The sequence below is a fragment of the Phaethon lepturus genome, unplaced genomic scaffold (assembly GCF_000687285.1).
Source record: "Phaethon lepturus isolate BGI_N335 unplaced genomic scaffold, ASM68728v1 scaffold3756, whole genome shotgun sequence".
NCBI lineage: Eukaryota > Metazoa > Chordata > Aves > Phaethontiformes > Phaethontidae > Phaethon > Phaethon lepturus.
The window spans coordinates 43,189-61,807 of record NW_010545388.1 but is presented as its reverse complement, the minus strand read 5'-3'; the positions used below and the strand labels follow the sequence as shown (position 1 = coordinate 61,807).

The 18,619-nt window shown below is 38.2% G+C and overlaps 1 protein-coding gene across 1 annotated transcript in view; it reads left to right on the top strand.

Annotated features, from left to right (window-relative positions):
- Positions 1–1,629: 1,629 nt before the first annotated feature.
- The window catches only part of DDX60 (DEAD (Asp-Glu-Ala-Asp) box polypeptide 60), a 48,221-nt gene continuing 31,231 nt past the window's right edge, over positions 1,630–18,619 (top strand). The window contains exons 1-15 of the mRNA XM_010288928.1: positions 1,630–1,990; positions 2,125–2,194; positions 3,884–4,061; positions 4,202–4,543; positions 5,022–5,129; positions 6,563–6,724; positions 7,260–7,418; positions 7,921–8,062; positions 9,122–9,283; positions 10,059–10,161; positions 10,883–10,998; positions 14,490–14,653; positions 15,670–15,922; positions 16,788–16,951; positions 17,757–17,776. Coding sequence (XP_010287230.1) covers positions 1,630–1,990; positions 2,125–2,194; positions 3,884–4,061; positions 4,202–4,543; positions 5,022–5,129; positions 6,563–6,724; positions 7,260–7,418; positions 7,921–8,062; positions 9,122–9,283; positions 10,059–10,161; positions 10,883–10,998; positions 14,490–14,653; positions 15,670–15,922; positions 16,788–16,951; positions 17,757–17,776 — 2,504 coding nt within the window. The remainder of the gene's footprint in view (positions 1,991–2,124; positions 2,195–3,883; positions 4,062–4,201; positions 4,544–5,021; positions 5,130–6,562; positions 6,725–7,259; positions 7,419–7,920; positions 8,063–9,121; positions 9,284–10,058; positions 10,162–10,882; positions 10,999–14,489; positions 14,654–15,669; positions 15,923–16,787; positions 16,952–17,756; positions 17,777–18,619) is intronic.

Genomic DNA, 18,619 nt, shown 5'->3' with positions numbered 1-18,619 from the left:
GGGGCAGCGAGGCTGGTGGGCGGGGAGTCCAAGCCACCTGGTTCCCTCTGCCCACACTCTGTAGCTCCAGGCACCCCAGATGCCAACATGTGCGCTGCAGAAAAGCACCGATGTAGCAAAGTATTTAAGCTTTTTTTTTTTGTGAAAGGTAATATAGCAGTCTGTACATGAGTACGTACAGATACAGTTTTTCTTTCTTTGAGAATGGCTGGCTTTACATTTTTGATATATAAAAAGTCATGCTTGCTTAGGATATTGCTGAAGTAGTGATCGCGATTTTCTAGGTAAGCGACAATTTCAGCATGCAAAAATACATTATTCATCCCAGGATGGTGTTCTCAAGCTTTTGATACAGTTTTTTCAAGTTAGATAAGAAAATGGAGAAAAGTCTCAGGTTTATTGCTGCCTTGACAAAAAGTACATATGCAGGTACACAAAAGGTGGCTTTATGTAGCTGTATGTATATAAATAGCTTACATTTCATGAAAATTGGTATTAAAATTCAACTGCAAAGTTACATTAAGCACACCACTGTAATATAGCACACTGTATGTACAGTATTGTATAAGTAAATGTATTTTTGTTTCTTTTTTCTACAGCTACATTTGCTAGGAGTTTAAACTAACACAAGGTAAAAAAAGAAAATTTCAGCTTAGTTTTGAGTTGAGTTTGTGAAATCTGAAAAATGGAGGTTGCACTTCAGTTTCTTTTATTAGTTAAGGGTTATAAAACTAAAAGTGACATCTGAAGATGAAATAGTCCTTTTATGGTCTCAGGAAAATGAAGCATAACCATATCTAAGGTATATGAATATCACAATGGCAAATGCTACAACAATAAATACTGTATGAGGCTGTTACCTGAATGGAAACTAGAGAAAACTAACCTCAGGAGAACTGAGCTGATGCAGTAGGGAGTGTGCAGGGTTATCCCAAGCTGCTTGCTTGTTCTTTAGCTCAATGAACATTGTGATCTCGTAAAGTGGGGAGTTACCCTAATCATTACAGTTGTATGCTCCCTCAAGATTTGAGAATTCTACTCTTGGAAAAAAAAAAAAGAAGAAAAAAGCTAGAACTGAATTAGAAAGTGGGATTGTTACCAAGCCATGGTTACCCCCATCACCCAATGTAGATGTTGTGGCACACCTTCTTGTGACTGGACTAGCATGAATGGTGTGGGTACAAGTCACCTGAACCAGGAAACATGGATCATTCCTTGGAGTGTGCCATGTAGATATATATAGTTGCTATATATATGATTTGCTATTTATATATACATATAATAATAATTTGTATATATATAATATAGCAAATTATGACTAATATCTCCCCAGGGTCCCTTCATGCAGAGCACAAAACCGATAGGTAATGCTTCTCTTTAGTAAACTTTAAGAAAGAAAAAAGCTGATGTTTTCCTTATAGTTCATAAAAATATTTATTCATTTTAAAATGAAAATGTCTCATAGAGATGTTCACAAAATGCTTTCTGATTTTTCCTAAGTTCTTTTCCAGTGTGATTATGAAGTAGATAACTTAATGGTTGAAGCCTCAGAGCATACAATGTTTCCTGAAAATTATCTCTTGAATACTTAGAGTTTTCTTTTTTTGGATGCCAGAATCAAGATCTGTGATGGAGTCTGCAGATCATTTCAAGAAAGTCGTTCATAATGATGCAAATGAGAATGCTAGTAATTATGATAAGGTTAGTGAGTATAGCGACAGTGAGAAAGAAGGCTTCACTCCAACAAAGGAACATAAAGAGAGTGGGAGTACAAGTGACAGTGATGAGGAGGATGCGACTTGTGACAAAGCAGAAGCAGTTGTTATGCAGATGCTTAAAGAAGAGGAAAATAGAGAAAAAGAAGCCAAAGACCCAGATTACACTAATGCTTATAGTATTTCGACCACTGAAGAAGTGACACAGCAGGCATCACAAACTGAATGTGAGGATTTCAGAGTTCTCCAGAACAAACGTGATTCCCAAAGCCCTGGTGAGGAGCTGTTATTAGCTTATGCTTGTGTCTATGGCTTTTATTGCAGTGTCTTACCTTTTGGCTCTTTTGTAATGAATTGATGAGTTATGATTATATGGTTCTATCTATAACCATGTATGTGGTCATTTTAGAAATAAGAAAACATCTTGAATTTCTGAAGAAATTGAGGCTACACATTTGGGCATCTCTATCAAGAGCTCAGTAAGTACGGTGGGATTCATGGAAAGAAATGTAATAACTGGTAATAAAAAAAGTTTCTTTGAACTAAGAAGACTTCATGGCGTAGTACCCTTTAGAGAAAGAAGCTATGTGCTTGTCACTTAGGTTTGTGAAAAACCAGGAGACCTAAGGCATGCTTAGAATGTCATACTTCCTCCAGCCACATGAAGGATGATTCCTAATATAGTAGAAAGTCTGCCCAAAGAGTAGGGATTGTCTGCACGTTTTAGGAATTGGTCTACCATTTTAACTATTGCTATTTATTCTTTTTCAAATTCTTTGTCATGCTTTTTTTGGCCATATTTCCTCACATGTTTTAAGGCTACTACTTTTACAGCATTTAAAACAACTTTCCTACAAAATTTTCCTTTTCATATGTATCTTCTGTGTGTTTGCATGTCAGTTCCCATGAATAATCTTGCATCTCGAGGTTCTGATTCCCTGCCTGAAATGGAAAAGGATTAGCAATAGTGCCATTCACATTGACAGTGAAGTGTCTTCTCTGCATTCTGGAGCTAACATGCTAAAGAGATTAGCATTAATTAAAGGCAGACAATTTAAAAGTGTAAGAAAGACAGAAGTTTACATAGTTTTTGTTCATGGAAGGCTACTCATTGCATCTGGGCTACTCAGGGATACTGCATTGATAACAAACTGGGCCTGTAAACCAGAGGCTGTTGATCCCAGCCAGAAAGGAAAGCTGTGTCTTCCCAGGTGTGGACCTAAGGTGATGTGTATCAGGCATTTTTGACAGCCTTGAAAAAAACAAGCATGTTCTTAGCATTAGTTCTCATAATGTGCATCAGTATTGCAATATGTAATAGTGTAGTATGTAATTGACAAACATGAAAGCAGAGAACCTTTACAAGAAGGGCTTGCATCTTCATCTGGACCTACAAAAGTTCTTCTGACTCCTTGGTCTGTAAAACATCATGTCCCTGGACTTTCATGGATTCCTGAAGAGCTGGAGAACGCAGTCAATTCCTAGGGTGTATTCAAAATTACTGACGTGCTGCCTGTTTATACTTGCCATCTTCAGTGAAGAGGCTTTGTTTCAAGTTTAACCCAAGACTGGTTAATGGCTTATCAACTTTCATAGTTTTCTGAAATGAAAAGGGGATTAAGAAGTCTTTTAATTCTTTGGTCTCTTGAAGGAATGTATTGTGATTGGATTCCTCTTGCTGTTAAGGTATTTTTCTTGCCATAGACATTCCTTGGATGAGGAGGTACTTGTCATTGTCATGATAGTTGTTGATAACCCACTTGCTATTTTTAGCTGGAAACTCAGGCAGGAAGGCTCTCAAAATATATTTTGTGGTTATTTCCTGTGGGGTATTTCCTATAGAACAGATAACACCTTTGCATAAGCAGACATGGACAAGAGTTGCCACATAAGTCAAAGAAGCCCCAGATGCTACAAAAGTATCTGAAGTTGTAAAGGAGACAATTACTAATACATTCAATAACTAAAAGGATTGCAAGCTATTGAGGACTAACCTTAGATCCAAGAAAGATGGTTTGCTATTGATTTAATTTATACATTTAATGTTTAGTTGATTTAATTAACAAAAACATTTATTTTAAAGTCTATTAGTAATCAAAATTCTTCTGTTCCATGTCCCCAACTTTTCTTGGAGTAATGTTATGTGGATGCTATTTCTTTTTTTTCAGGTATGTCAGTCTGTTGAAAGACTTTGTTGAGTCTGAATTCTTTGTGATAGATGGGGATTCCTTACTACTTATGTTTTTAGATGAGGAAACACAATATCTAAACTTCTTCTACCAAATTGAATGCTTCCTGCAGGATTTCACTGAAAAAGGAGCAAAATACATCATTGCTTTCTTCAAGGTACTGAACAAGTAACATTTGTTTGCTGTTTAAACCACTGCACTCCTTCAGAAACACCTGCTTGATTCTAATCAGGATTAGGAAACTTCATTGTGTCAACAAATGTAACTGAATAATTTCATTGTTTTTATTTCCCACAGGATGCAGAACAGATGTACTTTCCGTATCCTCATTTTCTTTTCTTACGTACGGCATTAATAGAACACCTGAGGCATAACACAGGCACCACTATTCATACAGAATTTTCCAATTGTTTATCATCAAATTGGGAGATTTTCCTGAAGAAGAGCTATCCTTACTTCATCATTGTATCTGACATAGGGTTGACCTCTCTCCAGACAGACTATTTATCTATTTTAATTGCTCATTCATTGTCAAAGAAAATCAATGTTGTTCTTGCTTCAGGACAGGAGTATGATATTCTTAGAGTTTATGGATATCATGTTCAGAGTGTGTATAAACACAGATCTTTTTTTGAAAAGGTAAGTTACACAACTTTGTTGTTGGTTTGCAATAACTTTGGTGTTAGTTCTACTTAGCAGCTTTAATTAAAGTATCCCAATATGAGTATTGTTTTACATATTAAAATTATAAAGCACTGATACGTTACTCATTTTATGTTTCTTTAATTTACTGGGCTTGAAATCCTTAACAGGCAAACATTGTGACTGATGTTAAATTCTTACCCTGTTCTCTATAGTCTGATTTCACATCCTTGTTCAGTTAAGATATGATAGTCTCAAACACAGCCTTTCCCATATCTTCAGTATCACGTGTCTTAGTTGACTTGTAATATGCCAGACAAGACTAGCATTTAGGGCAGGGATGTGATTTTTAAAATTTTATTTAGAATAGATGTTTCTTGGAGGCTGGGGATTGATATATATTGGTCTGTGGCTAGCAGTCCCCGAGGGACTGTATCTATTGACTTTTGCATATAACTTTGACTTTTGAACTTAGTATGAACAACATCTGCGACGTGCCTGTGAAAACCTACTCAGGAACAAAGAACCATTCATCTGTCTGTATGAACATCTCAAGCTGAGCCTGAAAAGCATACAAAAAGAGGTAACTGGGCCTCTCTGATCCTTTTTCTTTTTTCTCCTCAGATTGACTGTCTTCCTTCATTCCTTTACCTGAAATTCTCTCCTAGCCAGAACTGGGGCTTTCTTCCTTATCCTGAAGTGACGCCCAGAGTCTGAGAAGGTTTCCTCTGTGCCCACTCTTCTTCACAGCAGCTTGAAGCTGTTTCTTTCTTTAAAGTTCACTCAAGTAGGATGGTTCAGCTGGAAGGTGCTCAGTGGGACGCCCTTTAAGGGATATTTCCATCTTGGGGACTGCCTTTATGTTGTAGAAGATGGAAACCAGCCCATTCAGCGGAAGACAGCATCTGTGGCACAAATCCACCCTTGGCCACATGGGGGGCTGTGGCTACTACCCTCTGGGCGCACTGTGGCCATTGCCTCACCCCCGCAGTCGCATCTGGCTCCTGAGGGTAGGGTGTGGGAGACTATGTTCAGCAGCAGTGGGCAAGAGTCAGTGCTGCTGCCAGCAGCAACCTTGTCTGAAGGGACATCTCAAAATCTAAACCTTGCTGTTGCAGCTGCTAAGGCTTGCATGCTCTGTTAACTAAAGTATTCACAATCTGGTAAAATTTTTTTTAATATCTTGATTACAGTTGCAAGATCTGTGTTTACATGATTGAAGCAGTGGTTTTACAATATTTTAACTTAAAAGAAAAAAAAATGGTATTTTTATGGTGCCATAATCTCCTTTAGTGCCTAATATACTCCTGCCATTTTCCTGAGCGCTAAGTTAACCTGCAGTGTTGTAACTCTGCTCCTACGCCAGCAAGGCTTCCTTGGACTTCAGTGGGAATGATACTGGCCCAGCAAGCTGATTTTTTTCAGTCCAGAAGAAAATGGCGTTACTCAGAAAGCATTTTGCTGAGGCAACTTCAAAAATTGGATACCCCAGGAGCAGAAAAACATCAGGGCGCCGTGGGGGCGGGTGGCTGCTCCCTCGGGGCTGGGGCTGGCGGAGCTCCCCTGGGGGTGGCAGGGCAGGGCCTGGTAGCCGGGGCCTGTCCCCCAGCCCCAGTCAAGAGCAGGGCAGCCGGGGCAACCCCGGGCACCAGGCACCTCCCTGGGAGCGGGCTGAGGCCAGACCAGGTTGTCAGCCTGCCGGGCTGTGGGAGCTGGAGGCCGGCACTGCTGCAGCATTGCTGGGGCAGCGACTGACGGCCCCGGGGGGCTGGAATGGAGCCCTAGGCAGGTGGGAGGAGGCCCCAGAGGTTGGGCAGGGACAGCCAGGGCTGTTGGTGCCCTCAGGGACCTGACAAAAAAAGAGCTATTTTTACTAATGATTGTGCCCACTTTTCCTTCTGTAGTTTTCATATCCTTTTCCCTTCTCTGATGGAACTGTACAGGATAAGACTTGGGGTTTTTTGGTAATTTTTATGATAGCAGTCATTTGTGCTATTCATAATGTTATGACTACAGGTTGACCAGACTGTCCGCCTGTTGAAACAGCTGTGGCCTGATGGATCTGACATTCGGCGTGTGGTCTGTGTTCTTGCTTGTGCTGTGGGATTAAAAATATACAGCAACATGTTGGAGAATGCAAGTACTTCCAGGGGAGCAAAAACAAAGCAATCAGCAAGAGTAAGGAAATTTTTAATATCTTTTCAGCACAGTGACCATAAACATTTTGCTGACGGGAGAGATGGCTGTCTTTCTAGAACCCAAGCTGAGAGATGTATGAGACACATTCAGTGGACTACGGGATAGCTACGAGTGGTTAGCACAGCTGGATTTCTGTACAGACTTTTTGCTGTGCAGTTGAGAAAAGAGCATAGGCCTATATCTAAGTATTAACTTTTCCTCTTAAAACAATATCATTTCTAGTCAGACACACTGACAATTGTTTTTAAGTTTTGTCTTAATTTTTGTAGTCGTATTTCTTTTGGAAAAGAGATTTTTTTTTTATTTTTTACGTTATAACTGATCTACATCTACCAGCACTACAAGAATGTTTGTTTTGATGTAAGTGTATCCACAAGTAATTACAATGCACAAATTCTTTAAATAGATAAAAATTATGAGCTGCTTTAACAAAGTACAAACCACTGAATTAATAGAGATGAACACAATTATTTTACTGAAGGACATCAACTTTGTATCTGTCACCTCTCAACAGGGACGAAGTAAACCCTTATCTCCAGAAGAAGCAGCTGACCTCTGTAGAATGCAGTGTCTTACAGTGACTTTTCTTCTTCATATGCCTCTTTCACAAAGAGCTCAGATTAGGATCATGAAATCCTGCTGGACTAAGCAAGTTTTACCATTAATAAAAATGGTATGTGTAGCACTGTCTTACTTCTGTCATCAGGGGCAATTGTAATTTCATTTTTCATTTTCCCGTATATACCACTTAGTCATCTGATGAGATCAAAGAATGTAATGTACCTGCTGGAAACAAAGCTTACCTGGTTCAGGAATCTTGTGAGCCACGAATCAGTGGAGCTAGGAGAATGTTTGTGGCAATATCTCTGTACTTGACCTCTTCTTAGACATATCCAGTTAGCCAGCTTTAGTGTTAGGGTACTGGGACAGATGGACCGCTTGGTCTCATCTAGTATGGGAAGTTTGATGGCAGACCTTTTTATTGTTTAAAGTTGGTTATTACAGTGAAGGAGAATAGTGAAGGCAGTTCCCTGATCATGCAGAAAGTCAAGTAACAGTGTGTTGTTTTTCATGTCAATAAATTCTGTGGTAGTTAACCTTGCTTTGGAGATGCTTTGATCCTTCCACCTGAAAAGGTGCTCCATAAGAATTAATTGTTTGCTTTATTTTAACAGCAACAGTTGTGTATGCATTTTGCTCTGACACAGCTAAGTGATACAAATGATTGGAAATTGGATTTAACTTACCTGCCTGACTTAAATGACGATTCACTGCTCATAAATCTTGCACATTACTATGAGGTCAAATACACTGAAGGTATTTATCTTTGTTGAGCCGTTTGCTTTCTTACATTTCTAACTTTATTAAGCTGCAGAATGAGAATGAAACTGCTTGTACAAGCAGAAATGAGCACAATTTTCTAACTACCCATGTAATAATGGATACATTTTATGGAATAATAGGGAAACTTTTTTCTTTAGCCATGTCTAGAAAATCACATCTGAAAGTGTCTTTCACCAGCACTCACTCAGAATACTTTACCATGTCATATCTTTGATGTGTCCCCTGTACTTATACAAAGGAAGAGTAGTAAGGTAGTAAGGGCTCTGGGTCTCTGTTATTGGGTATCCTCAACCATTTGGTTTTTAGCCAGTTTTCTATCCATTTCGTTTTGTCTTAGTGCAACACAGTCAGAATGGAAACTAGATCCTAATGCCTACTGTCACTGTGACATTAGATAATATTTTTAATTTCAGATGAGATTGATTCAGACAAAATCATATATTATCTTATAAATACACGAATTTGGGAGCTGGAGCTTTAAGAACACCATCAGATGTGTTAAGATTCACAAAAAAGTTACAAAAGCTGACAGAGCAAGGAAGTGTGGAAAAAGATTTGTAGCAAATGTTCTTTCAAAGTAATTCTGTTTACCTGAAATCCTGTGCCATGACTCACTCTGATAGTAAAGAACACTTTCTTTATGAATTTAGTCACAAGATGTCCAGTGTGTACCTAAGTAAAGGAAGTGTAGAGGAATTTTTAAAGGGAATATAAATTAGGAATATGAAACATTTATTTTTATAATGATACCTCTTATTTGTCACTAAAAAGAAAATTGTCAATTCAAGATCCTACTCTGCAAGAGGTGAAGGTGAGAGAAAGTCGTCTTTAGCTGTGGAGCTTGTAGACTTCCACAGACAGTCTAAATCTAGTGTTTTTTTTCCAAAATACATCTCAGTACACTTCGTTATCTATACCCTGGGCTACTAAAAGCTGTGAATGTTCTCTCTCATTCTCTCTCGTTCTCTCTCTCTCCCCCCCCACCCCGCTTCTCTCTTCTCTTCTCTTTTCTATTTTTTTTCCCCTGTGCAGGATCAGAGTTCAGAAGGGAATTGGGGAAAGAAATGGAGAATGAATACCAAAGTTTATGGGACACTGTTACAAAATTGGCTGTGAAATACAGTTTTGGAGATGCTTTCCCAATACGAAAGACCTCCCAACTATTTCTTCAACAGGAACGGACATTATTTAGAGGTACTGACAACTCCACAAATTAGAGAGTTAGAAGCATGATCTTCATTACTATCACAAAAAGTTCTAGGATTAGTGATCTAATTTTATTCTGATCACAAATCAAATGTTCGTTTTAAACCTATCAAATTGTATAAGCCTTTAGAAGAGACAGTTGGTAAGAAATTCAGTAAAGGCTGGAATGTAATTCTGCTTATGTTTGTGGGTGTTCTTTAGCTGGTTTCAATGATGTCAAGTGGGCAAAGTGAGCTCCAGTGGAAAAAAAAGACAATTCCTTTGTTATCTGTGGGATATTAAGACATCTTCTCACACAGCATTTGCGTGGCCTATTTCTGTATCTCCTTTGGAGACCTTGAAGACTGAAGTTGTGGCTAGACTTCGAACCTGGGAAGGATGCACAATGTTACATGTCATCTTTAGTCATCTAATGTACATGCACTTGAAAGTGCATATATAGGAGACTGTGGTCATTATGGAATCAGTGCAGTAAAGTAGATGCCTGTGAGATGAGATGGGTTGTAGCATTCAAAAGTTAGCATAGGTGTCTAAAATGGGTTATGAGAGTATCTACTTGGAAGCAATAATGATGTCTGCTTCATTCTTCTTCCCATGCTTGAGAGGAAACAGTAAAAGGAGAGCTAGTGAACTGCTGCTTCCTTTTAGCAAATTCTACGTTATAGAACTTAATTTATAATGTAACTTGACAGAATTTTCAAGTATGATATGCAATTATATATTTTTTAATTAAACAATATTAATTATTTTTTACACTGTAAAGACAGTGAAGAAGAAATTCCTAAAATTGGACTAATCTCAGTGAAATCTCATCTTGTTGAAGATTATGCTGGAGATGTTTTGAAAGACCTGCCTGTTTTAGAAAGGTACATATGAGTTTTATTCTAATGAAATAACATTATAAGGACTTATTTTCTACTCCACTGCACTTTACATCCATATTGTGCTCAATTTGTACAAATGTAGAAATGCTTTTGCTATGGCTAGGTAAAATTTCACTTTTATATGTACTTCTATAAATATTAACAGAAAGTTCAGAACAAGAATGGATAAGAGGCAATATATCCATATTTTCTCATACTGTTATTTGTTTGCATTATAGTCTTTGATTCTTATTCTACATTCTGGAACTGTGTTTCTAAATGTACAATTTGTATTTGAAAGGCCTTATCCTAAATTACAAAGCTCAGATTGATTTCAGGAAAAGAAAAACATTAAATAAAAATAGTGAAAAAAAAAAAAAGTAAGGCAAGATTATTCTTCACATTTGCTCTGCTACTTTGTGGAAGTGGATTCTGTGCTGCACAATGAGTATTTCTTATCCAGCATGCGAGTTACATAGTTACATTGCCTTCTGTGATGAATCTGTGAAAAAATGGGGGTTTACTTTGTTAGTAATTCTTTCTGAAAAACTGAGGCTATCTTGACACACTATATTTGGAGTAGAATTAAACCCTATGTTCGTTTTCTGTCACAGTAAAATTGTGTTTTGATAAATACCCAGTTTTTTGAATGTTTTGACTGTTTCATTAGAGATGTCAGAAATCACTTTTAATTTCTGCTCTGTTTAATGGTTGTGTGTTTCAGCAATGATCCTGCAGTTACTTCACTTACTAAATACAAGGAATTTGATGAGCTTCGTCACTGGCATTCTGGCAGACCTCTGACTGAGGAATATGAGCGAGTACGGTGCAATGCTGATGGTAAGAAAAACTAACACAAAGCCCATGTGTCTGTGTTGGCTAGAACAGTATTGTAAAGGTTATAGTGGCTTTGGAGAAGGACATCTCACTTCCGAAAATATTTGCAACTGTATAAATACTTGCCAAACTAGAGCTACTGCAATAGCTAAATTATACTTAAACTGATGTGCCTGTGCATTATGTGTATGCATTGTGTATTATCTCAAATAGGTCTAATGAGTATAACAGAATGAGCACTTGTGGTCAGATGTTCATGATACATTCCCTTTTGCTTGTGAAATGTTTCATATTTATATATTTATATAAGCAAACCATACGTACATGTGAGGTTTAAAGTTTTAATATATGGTTTGCATAATGGTTAGTAAGCACATCCATACATACACAAAATCTACTTAGATGTGAGTAAGCACAGTGCACGCATAGCCAATCGTATCCTTTGAGAACAGAATTAAAATAAGAAATAAAAGACGTTTTTGTGGTTTAACTGCAGCTGGCAACTAAGCACCACACAGCCACTCGCTCACTCCACCCCCTCGGCAGGATGGGGAAGAGAATCGGAAGGGTAAAAGCAAGACAATTCGTGTGTTGAGATAAAGTCAGTTTAATAGGTAAAGCAAAGGCTGTGCACGTAAGCAAAGCAAAGCAAGGTATTCATTCACTACTTCCCATTGTCAGGCAGGTGTTAAGAGCCATCTCTAAGTATGCAGGGCTCTATCATGTTTAATGGTTACTTGGGAAGACAAATGCCATCACTCCAAACATCCCCCCCTTCCTTCTTCTTCCACCAACTTTTATTGCTGAGCATAATGTCATATGGTATGGAATATCACTTTGGTCGTTTGGAGTCAGCTGTTTAAGCTATGTGCCCTCCCAACTTCTTGTGCACCTGCAGCCTACTCACTGGTAGGGTGGTGTGAGAAGCAGAAAAGGCCTTGTCTCTATGTAAACACTGCTCAGCAGTACCTAAATGCCCATGTGCTATCCACACTGTTTTCATCACAAATCCAAAACATAGCCCCATGCAAGCTACTATGAAGAGATTTAACTCTATCCCACTAAAACCAGCACAGAACTAAGCAGAAGCTGTTTGTATCATAATTCTTGATGTTATGCATTATAGTTTCCTGTAAGTTTTTTCCAGTTTGAGGTATTAAGGTAAACAAACCATGGACTTAGCTTTGATCTTAGATTTGCATGTTTACTTGACGTATACGATACTGTATGTACCAGCAAGTACACAAAACTTTCTCTCAAAGATGTTCCTATTATCTGTTGCATCATACAGAGAATTAAACTGTGAAAAACCTACCAGGAATTGAAAAGTCATGGATTACTGTACTTCCAGTGTTGCTTGTGGTTTTCATTCAGTGACTTAGAAATGTTGTTTCCTGAGTGGGTGTGTGCACCACTTGACCCATGAAATCAGGGTTGCATCTGCTCATCTTTCTGACTGGATGATTTTTTGCATTCTTCCATGCGCTGTGATTTCAATGGGAAGTGCGGAGAGCATAACCTGCAGAATAGTAGCTAAAGCACCTTCCATAAATGTTGGAATTGAAGATTTATGTCCATTCCAGCTAAAGGGAGAGCCCTTTCTCTCCTGTGCTTTGCATGAATACTCTGACTGTTGGCATGTGTCATCTTAGTCTTTGTTGTGAAAAACAGATCTTCTGAGATGGGTCTTCGCACTCAGAAACTGACTCATCATTTTGATTTTAGGGCAGAGAGAAATACCTAGGCTTGAGTGTGGAAGTATCCAGGTGCTCAGTTCAGTATCTTACTAGCTAGCATAAGTGTTCTTCCAGCAGCTTTATTTATTTATATTCTGATGACAGACTCTTGTTTTCATGGGAAAGAGGTCTCTTTCTGATCATCTGAATTGCCTTCGGAAGACACCTTCTTATTTTCATGGACTGTGTGAGAAGCCTAGGCATTTTCATAGAATCATAGAATGGTTGGGGTTGGAAGGGACCTTAAAGATCATCTAAGTCCAACTCTCCTGCCATGGGCAGGTACATCTCCCACTAGACCAGTTTGCTCAAAGCCCCATCCAGCCTGGCCTTGGATATTTCCAGGGATGGGGCATCCACAACTTCTCTGGGCAACCTGTTCCAGTGCTTCACCACCCTCATAGAGAATAATTTCTTCCTTATATCTAATCTAAATTTACCATTCAGCCAGTTCTATATCCACTGAGTGATCCATCCATGATATCTGTGTCTCTCCAATTTAGAGATGAGGATGACATGCAGGACAGTGTCAAATGCTTTGCAGAAGTCCAGGTAGATGACATCAGTTGCTCTTTCCTTATCTACCAGTGCTGTAATCTGTCATAGAAGGCCACCAAATTTGTCAGGCACGATTTGCCCTTAGCGATGCCATGTTGGCCGTCACCAATCACCACCTTATTTTCCATGTGCCTTAGCGTAGTTTCCAGGAGGATCTGCTCCATGATGTTGTTGGGCACAGAGGTGAGATTGAATGGCATGTAGTTCCCCCGGTCTTCCTTTTTTCCCTTTTTAAAAATGGGTGTTATGTTTCCCCTTTTCCGGTCAGTGGGAACTTCACCGGACTGCCATGACTTCTCAAATATGATCGATAGTGGCTTAGCAACTTCTTCTACGAGTTCCCTCAGGATCTGCAGTTGCATCTGATCAGGATGAACTGTGCATGGACTTGTGCACCTTCAGGTTTCTTGGATGGTCTTGAACCTGATCTTCTCCTATAGTGGGCAGTTCTTCATTCTTCCAGTCCATGCCTTTACCTTCTGTGACTTGGGTGGTGTGGCTTGAGCACTTGCAGGCGAAGACTGAGTCAAAAAAGTGGTTGAGTACCACTGAAATTGGACAATTTCTCTGTATTCCTCTCAGGCTACCTGTCCTTGCTTCCACACGCTGTAAGCTTCCTTTTTGTGTTTGAGTTTGTCCAGGGGTTCTTTGTTCATCCATGCAGGCCTCCTGGCATTTTTGCCTAACTTCCTCTTTGTTGGGATGCACTGTTCCTGAGCTTGGAGGAGATGATCCTTGAATATTAACCAGCTTTTGTAGGCCCCTCTTCCCTCCAGGACTTTATCCTATGGTATTCTACCAAGCAGATCCCTGAAGAGGCCAAAGTCTGCTCACCTGAAGTCCAGGGTAGTGAACTTGCTGTGTGCTCTCCTCACTGCTCTAAAGATTTTGAACTCCACCATTTTGCTCAAACAGTTATAATTTCTTTCCAGGCATTCTGCTTGTTAAGTTCTCCAATATTTCTAATGCATGCCTAAAGTAGTTTGAATTTGAGCCTATTTGCTGTCTCGCAGATAATTCAAAGCACTGTTGGATTTCAGTGAGCCTTAGTAGCCAACCTTCTTCAAAATGTGATTTTGGCCTTTAGGTCAATGAGGAATTTTTAGGAAATTTAACCATTACCCCAGGTATCTTTTCTTGGAAATAGATTAGTCTGGAATTCTGTCAGAGTGTTTTGTAATCAATTATATTTGTTTGCAGCAAAATCCAAAGATCCAGAAGAAAGAAGACAAATACAAAAGTTACAGACTTTTCGTCATTTTTATGGAAGCACTTTGGAAGACAGCACTTCAAAACTTATTGTACAGCAAGAGGATGTGTCAGACAATGCTAATGCTGCTGTCAAAAAGACACAAAAAAAACATGTGAGTATATTCAAGTCGCTCTTTGCAGATCTTTTTTCTATTGTCCAGGATTTCTACTATATGAGTCCCACAGCTGAAGTTTTATGTTCTGAATGCACTAGTAGTTCTCAGTTGAAGATGTTTAAATTGCCTTTGTACTTAAAATTTAATTAGCTAATTGGCAAAAGTATTTTTGTTCCTACTTAGGAATACTGATGAGTGATTATATTTTAACAGGCACCAGTAAATAAAAAAATAATAAATATGGACTCTGTAAAGGCTGATATGTTTTGGCTCATGGCCAGTATTATAATGTGGAGTGAAGGAAACTGTAGTTCATTAATTTAGTTTTACTCTAAGAAATATTGAGAAATACTGGAAAAAGCATTATTCAGTTATTTATTTCCCTGCACTATTTGGAAACATTCTCTGTAAAAGATCATGTGGATATTGCAATTAATCCTAACTATGTGAACATTGTCAGATATCAAGGGTATGTAGCATGTACTTGCATACTCGTGAATAATACTAAGCAATAGTAATCTGGGTTATATTTCATTAGAGACTGTACTACGGATTACAGGTTATGGCCTGTTGAATTACCTGTAAAAGTCTGTGTATAAAATAACTTCAAGTAAGGTTGAACTCTTTATTTTATTTTACTTATTGAAAAGCATCTCAATATGATCAGAATTACTATAACCCATGTATAAAATAGAAGCTTGAAATTTAACTTTCAGACATCTGCTATTCTATTTTTCCACATTTGTGCTTTTTTTATACTACCTGTGAAGCTTTATACTGATGTAAAATGAAGCCTAGGGACACTCTTTCAAGCAACATACAGCAGGATTCAGAAATTATATTTCCTTCAAAATTAAGTACAAATTTAAACAATTCCCAAAACACAATGCATCAAACAGATAAATTGAAAACTATAATGTACCTGCTGTGATTCAGTTTATGGATTAGCTTTTTTTAGATGATGCTTGCACATAGTGATGGTTAGTTCTAAATATCTTCATTTCATTGGATAGAAAAGTAAAGCGGAAACAATTGCAGAGGAAAACAACAGGCGACTAAAAACTAAAGAAGAAAAGAAAGAACAGGAGCAATGGAAAACCTTGTGTATACCAACTGAAAAGGAAATAAAAGCAAATCTGACTGTCGGAATAAATAAATTGGAGAAATTTCTCAAGACCCTTAAAAGTAAATCTGTGAAGTTCAGCGTAGAAATGACAGGACTGTCTGCCTGTTTAGAAGTGTGGAAGGAACACTGCAGAGAGCAAGGTATGATAGCCAAATTCGTGTTCAGTATTCAACTTCCACTCCCTTTAACCAAGAGAATGAGTGACATTGGACATTCTCATCTGGAATAAAGACATGTAAATACAGCCCTGTTTCAGGAGCATGAAAGGTGTTTTTAAGTATTAACAGGCTCTAGTCCCCTTTTGCAATTTCAAGATCCTTTGAGTCAGCCATAAAGTATCCAATGAAATTAGATTGTAGCTATTTTCCTGTTTTGCTTTGTAAACACTGCTTACATAAATAATTTATTTTATTGTATATATCTTTAATGCTTATGTATCATGCACACTAAAATGTATGTATATTGCAGTGGATTGTTTAAATTAGCTGAGGTGGTTAGCTCACAGTCTGAATGACGATGACTTGCACAGAAATCTGTGCTACCATGGTTAGTGGCCTCCTGTTTCACCAGGATTAACTTTCAGTTAATTTCAGTCCATACCCTCAGTCGTAAGAGTCCAAACACACACTGCTCTAAACACGTTGAGGAGAGCTGTAAACATTGGAGTGAAATATGTTGCTAATAAGATTGAGGAAGAAATGTGTGGGTCAGGAAGGTGAAATGTGGGAGCTCAGTTTTTGCATAGATGTCAGAAGCCTGACTTCCTTTTACAGCTGAGCGTGCAGAAGCAGATAGAATTATTTGGGTGTTTAGTCTTCAGTGGCACTCCTTCTAGAGGTCACAGGAGTGTGGGTTGTCTTCATCTAGTTGTCTTTAAATAAAATTAATTTTTAAATTGTTATAAACATGATTGGATGGATAAGGTTTGTTCTAAAACAATCCAGTATCAGAAGACTTCCAATGATACAACTGGCTCTCAAATAATTATAGGCTTTTTTTTTAAAGGTAGCAAATGTAAAGATTTAAGCAAAGCTGTTCAAGTCATGAGGAGAATTCATATCCTCCTTGAAAAATATCAAGATCTCTTGGAGAAACCACATCTACAAAAACTGACCAGATATCTAAGACTTCTTGGATTTGAGAATTTGGCATGCTCTCTATCTGGCCAGGTACCTTTATAGACTGTAATGATTTTGCTATAATTGTGTCTGTGGCTGAATATCAACAGTGTTTTCTTAAGCATTGAATAGTGTGTAGAAGATCTGTATTGAGCTTATTTTATTTTGTATCATGCCATAAGATTTGGAACTGTCTATTCTTGCTTCAGATATTAATCTTCTTTAGTTCTATGGATACATTTATCTGCTTGATGTGAGGGCTAGCTGGCACAATAGGCCACTTCCTCTTTAGTAAATAGAACTTTACATGGCTGCAAAGATACCCTTTGCAAATGCATCAAGATTAATTTGCTCTAGTTATGTCTGCCTGAGGCCGTAGGCATCTCTGAGAGATACCTGCTGTTCAATTCATCACATCAGTTGAACTCTGCATTTAAAAATAACTGTTAAAAGCTAAGTGATGAGCAGCTGCTCTCTAACAGGCCCAAATGTGCTACTTTAGAAAAGGAGATCTTTTGAGACTGCAGAGGTGGATAAAAACTATTCTGTTTGTTGTTATGGTATTACTGATCACCTCTGAAGGAAACAGTTTCATGTACTGAGTTGCTTGTCCTTCCTAGCACATCTGAGATCACCAGTAGCTAAACTGGATTCGGCTCTAGGGTAATTTCTGTAAGGATTGGCCTTATGCTTTTTCTGCATGTTAGCAACCTGCCCACTGTCTGATTTAATGTTAAGAGCAGTTTGATACCTTTTTGCGTAGATGGGATGTTATTAGCAAGTGGGGATGCTAAAGGGGCTCTCAGGTGGAAGAGGGAGGATGTAACTCACAGCCTGCAGAATATGAAGTCAATAGCAAAAGGAAGGAAGATTACAGTGAACTGCAAAGCCAGTATCAATCACTTCAGTGTCTCATTTTTCAGGCACAGTAGAGTTAGGAATTTTTGGAAGCTTATTTCTGGAAAGTGTTTATCATCCTTCCTTGAGGATCAGGACTAAGAGGTGAGGGAGGAAGTGATTGTTTTCTAAGAAATTTTCTTCCCTTGAAGAGTGGAAATTATTTGTCTCTTTTTCTATGTGAATTCAACTAGTGTATGATGATGGTTTGCTTTTGGCTACATACTTATTGTAAGGGTATTTGGTGCCCCAAATAAAGTGTATTACATTTCAGAAAGTAGAATTGTAGGATCCAAGGATCTTAAAAGGTTTATTTTAAAGGTTTGTGGTGATAGAAGGGATATGTTGGCAAGTTTAATGTCTTGCCCAGAAGGGCTCTAAATCAGTCAGTGCATTTTGGACCTACTGTTGCTTTTGCAGCTGCTTGTTTCTCATTATTACTTTTGCAAAGCTGGGGGAATTTTAGGAATAATGGAAATTTTCAGGAATAACTGAAACTATTTATTTCAAGAAATTGAAAAAGTTGTGAAATCTCCATCCTCAGAGATAGTAAAAACTCAGCTGAACACAGCCCTGAGTGACCTGATGTAGTTGCATCTACTTCTAGCAGTGAGTTGGATTAATTGACATCCAGACATCCCTGACAACCTAAATTGTTATGTGGTTTTTCTGATCTTCTGGTGTACGTTGTAACATGTAATGCTTTTCTATAGGGCTTTCAGTTCAGATGTAACCAGACATGTCCATGAACATTAAATTTGGTATGTCTTAGGGTATACAGGCACTGTTTAAAAATACAATGCTTTAGAATATTTGGGATCA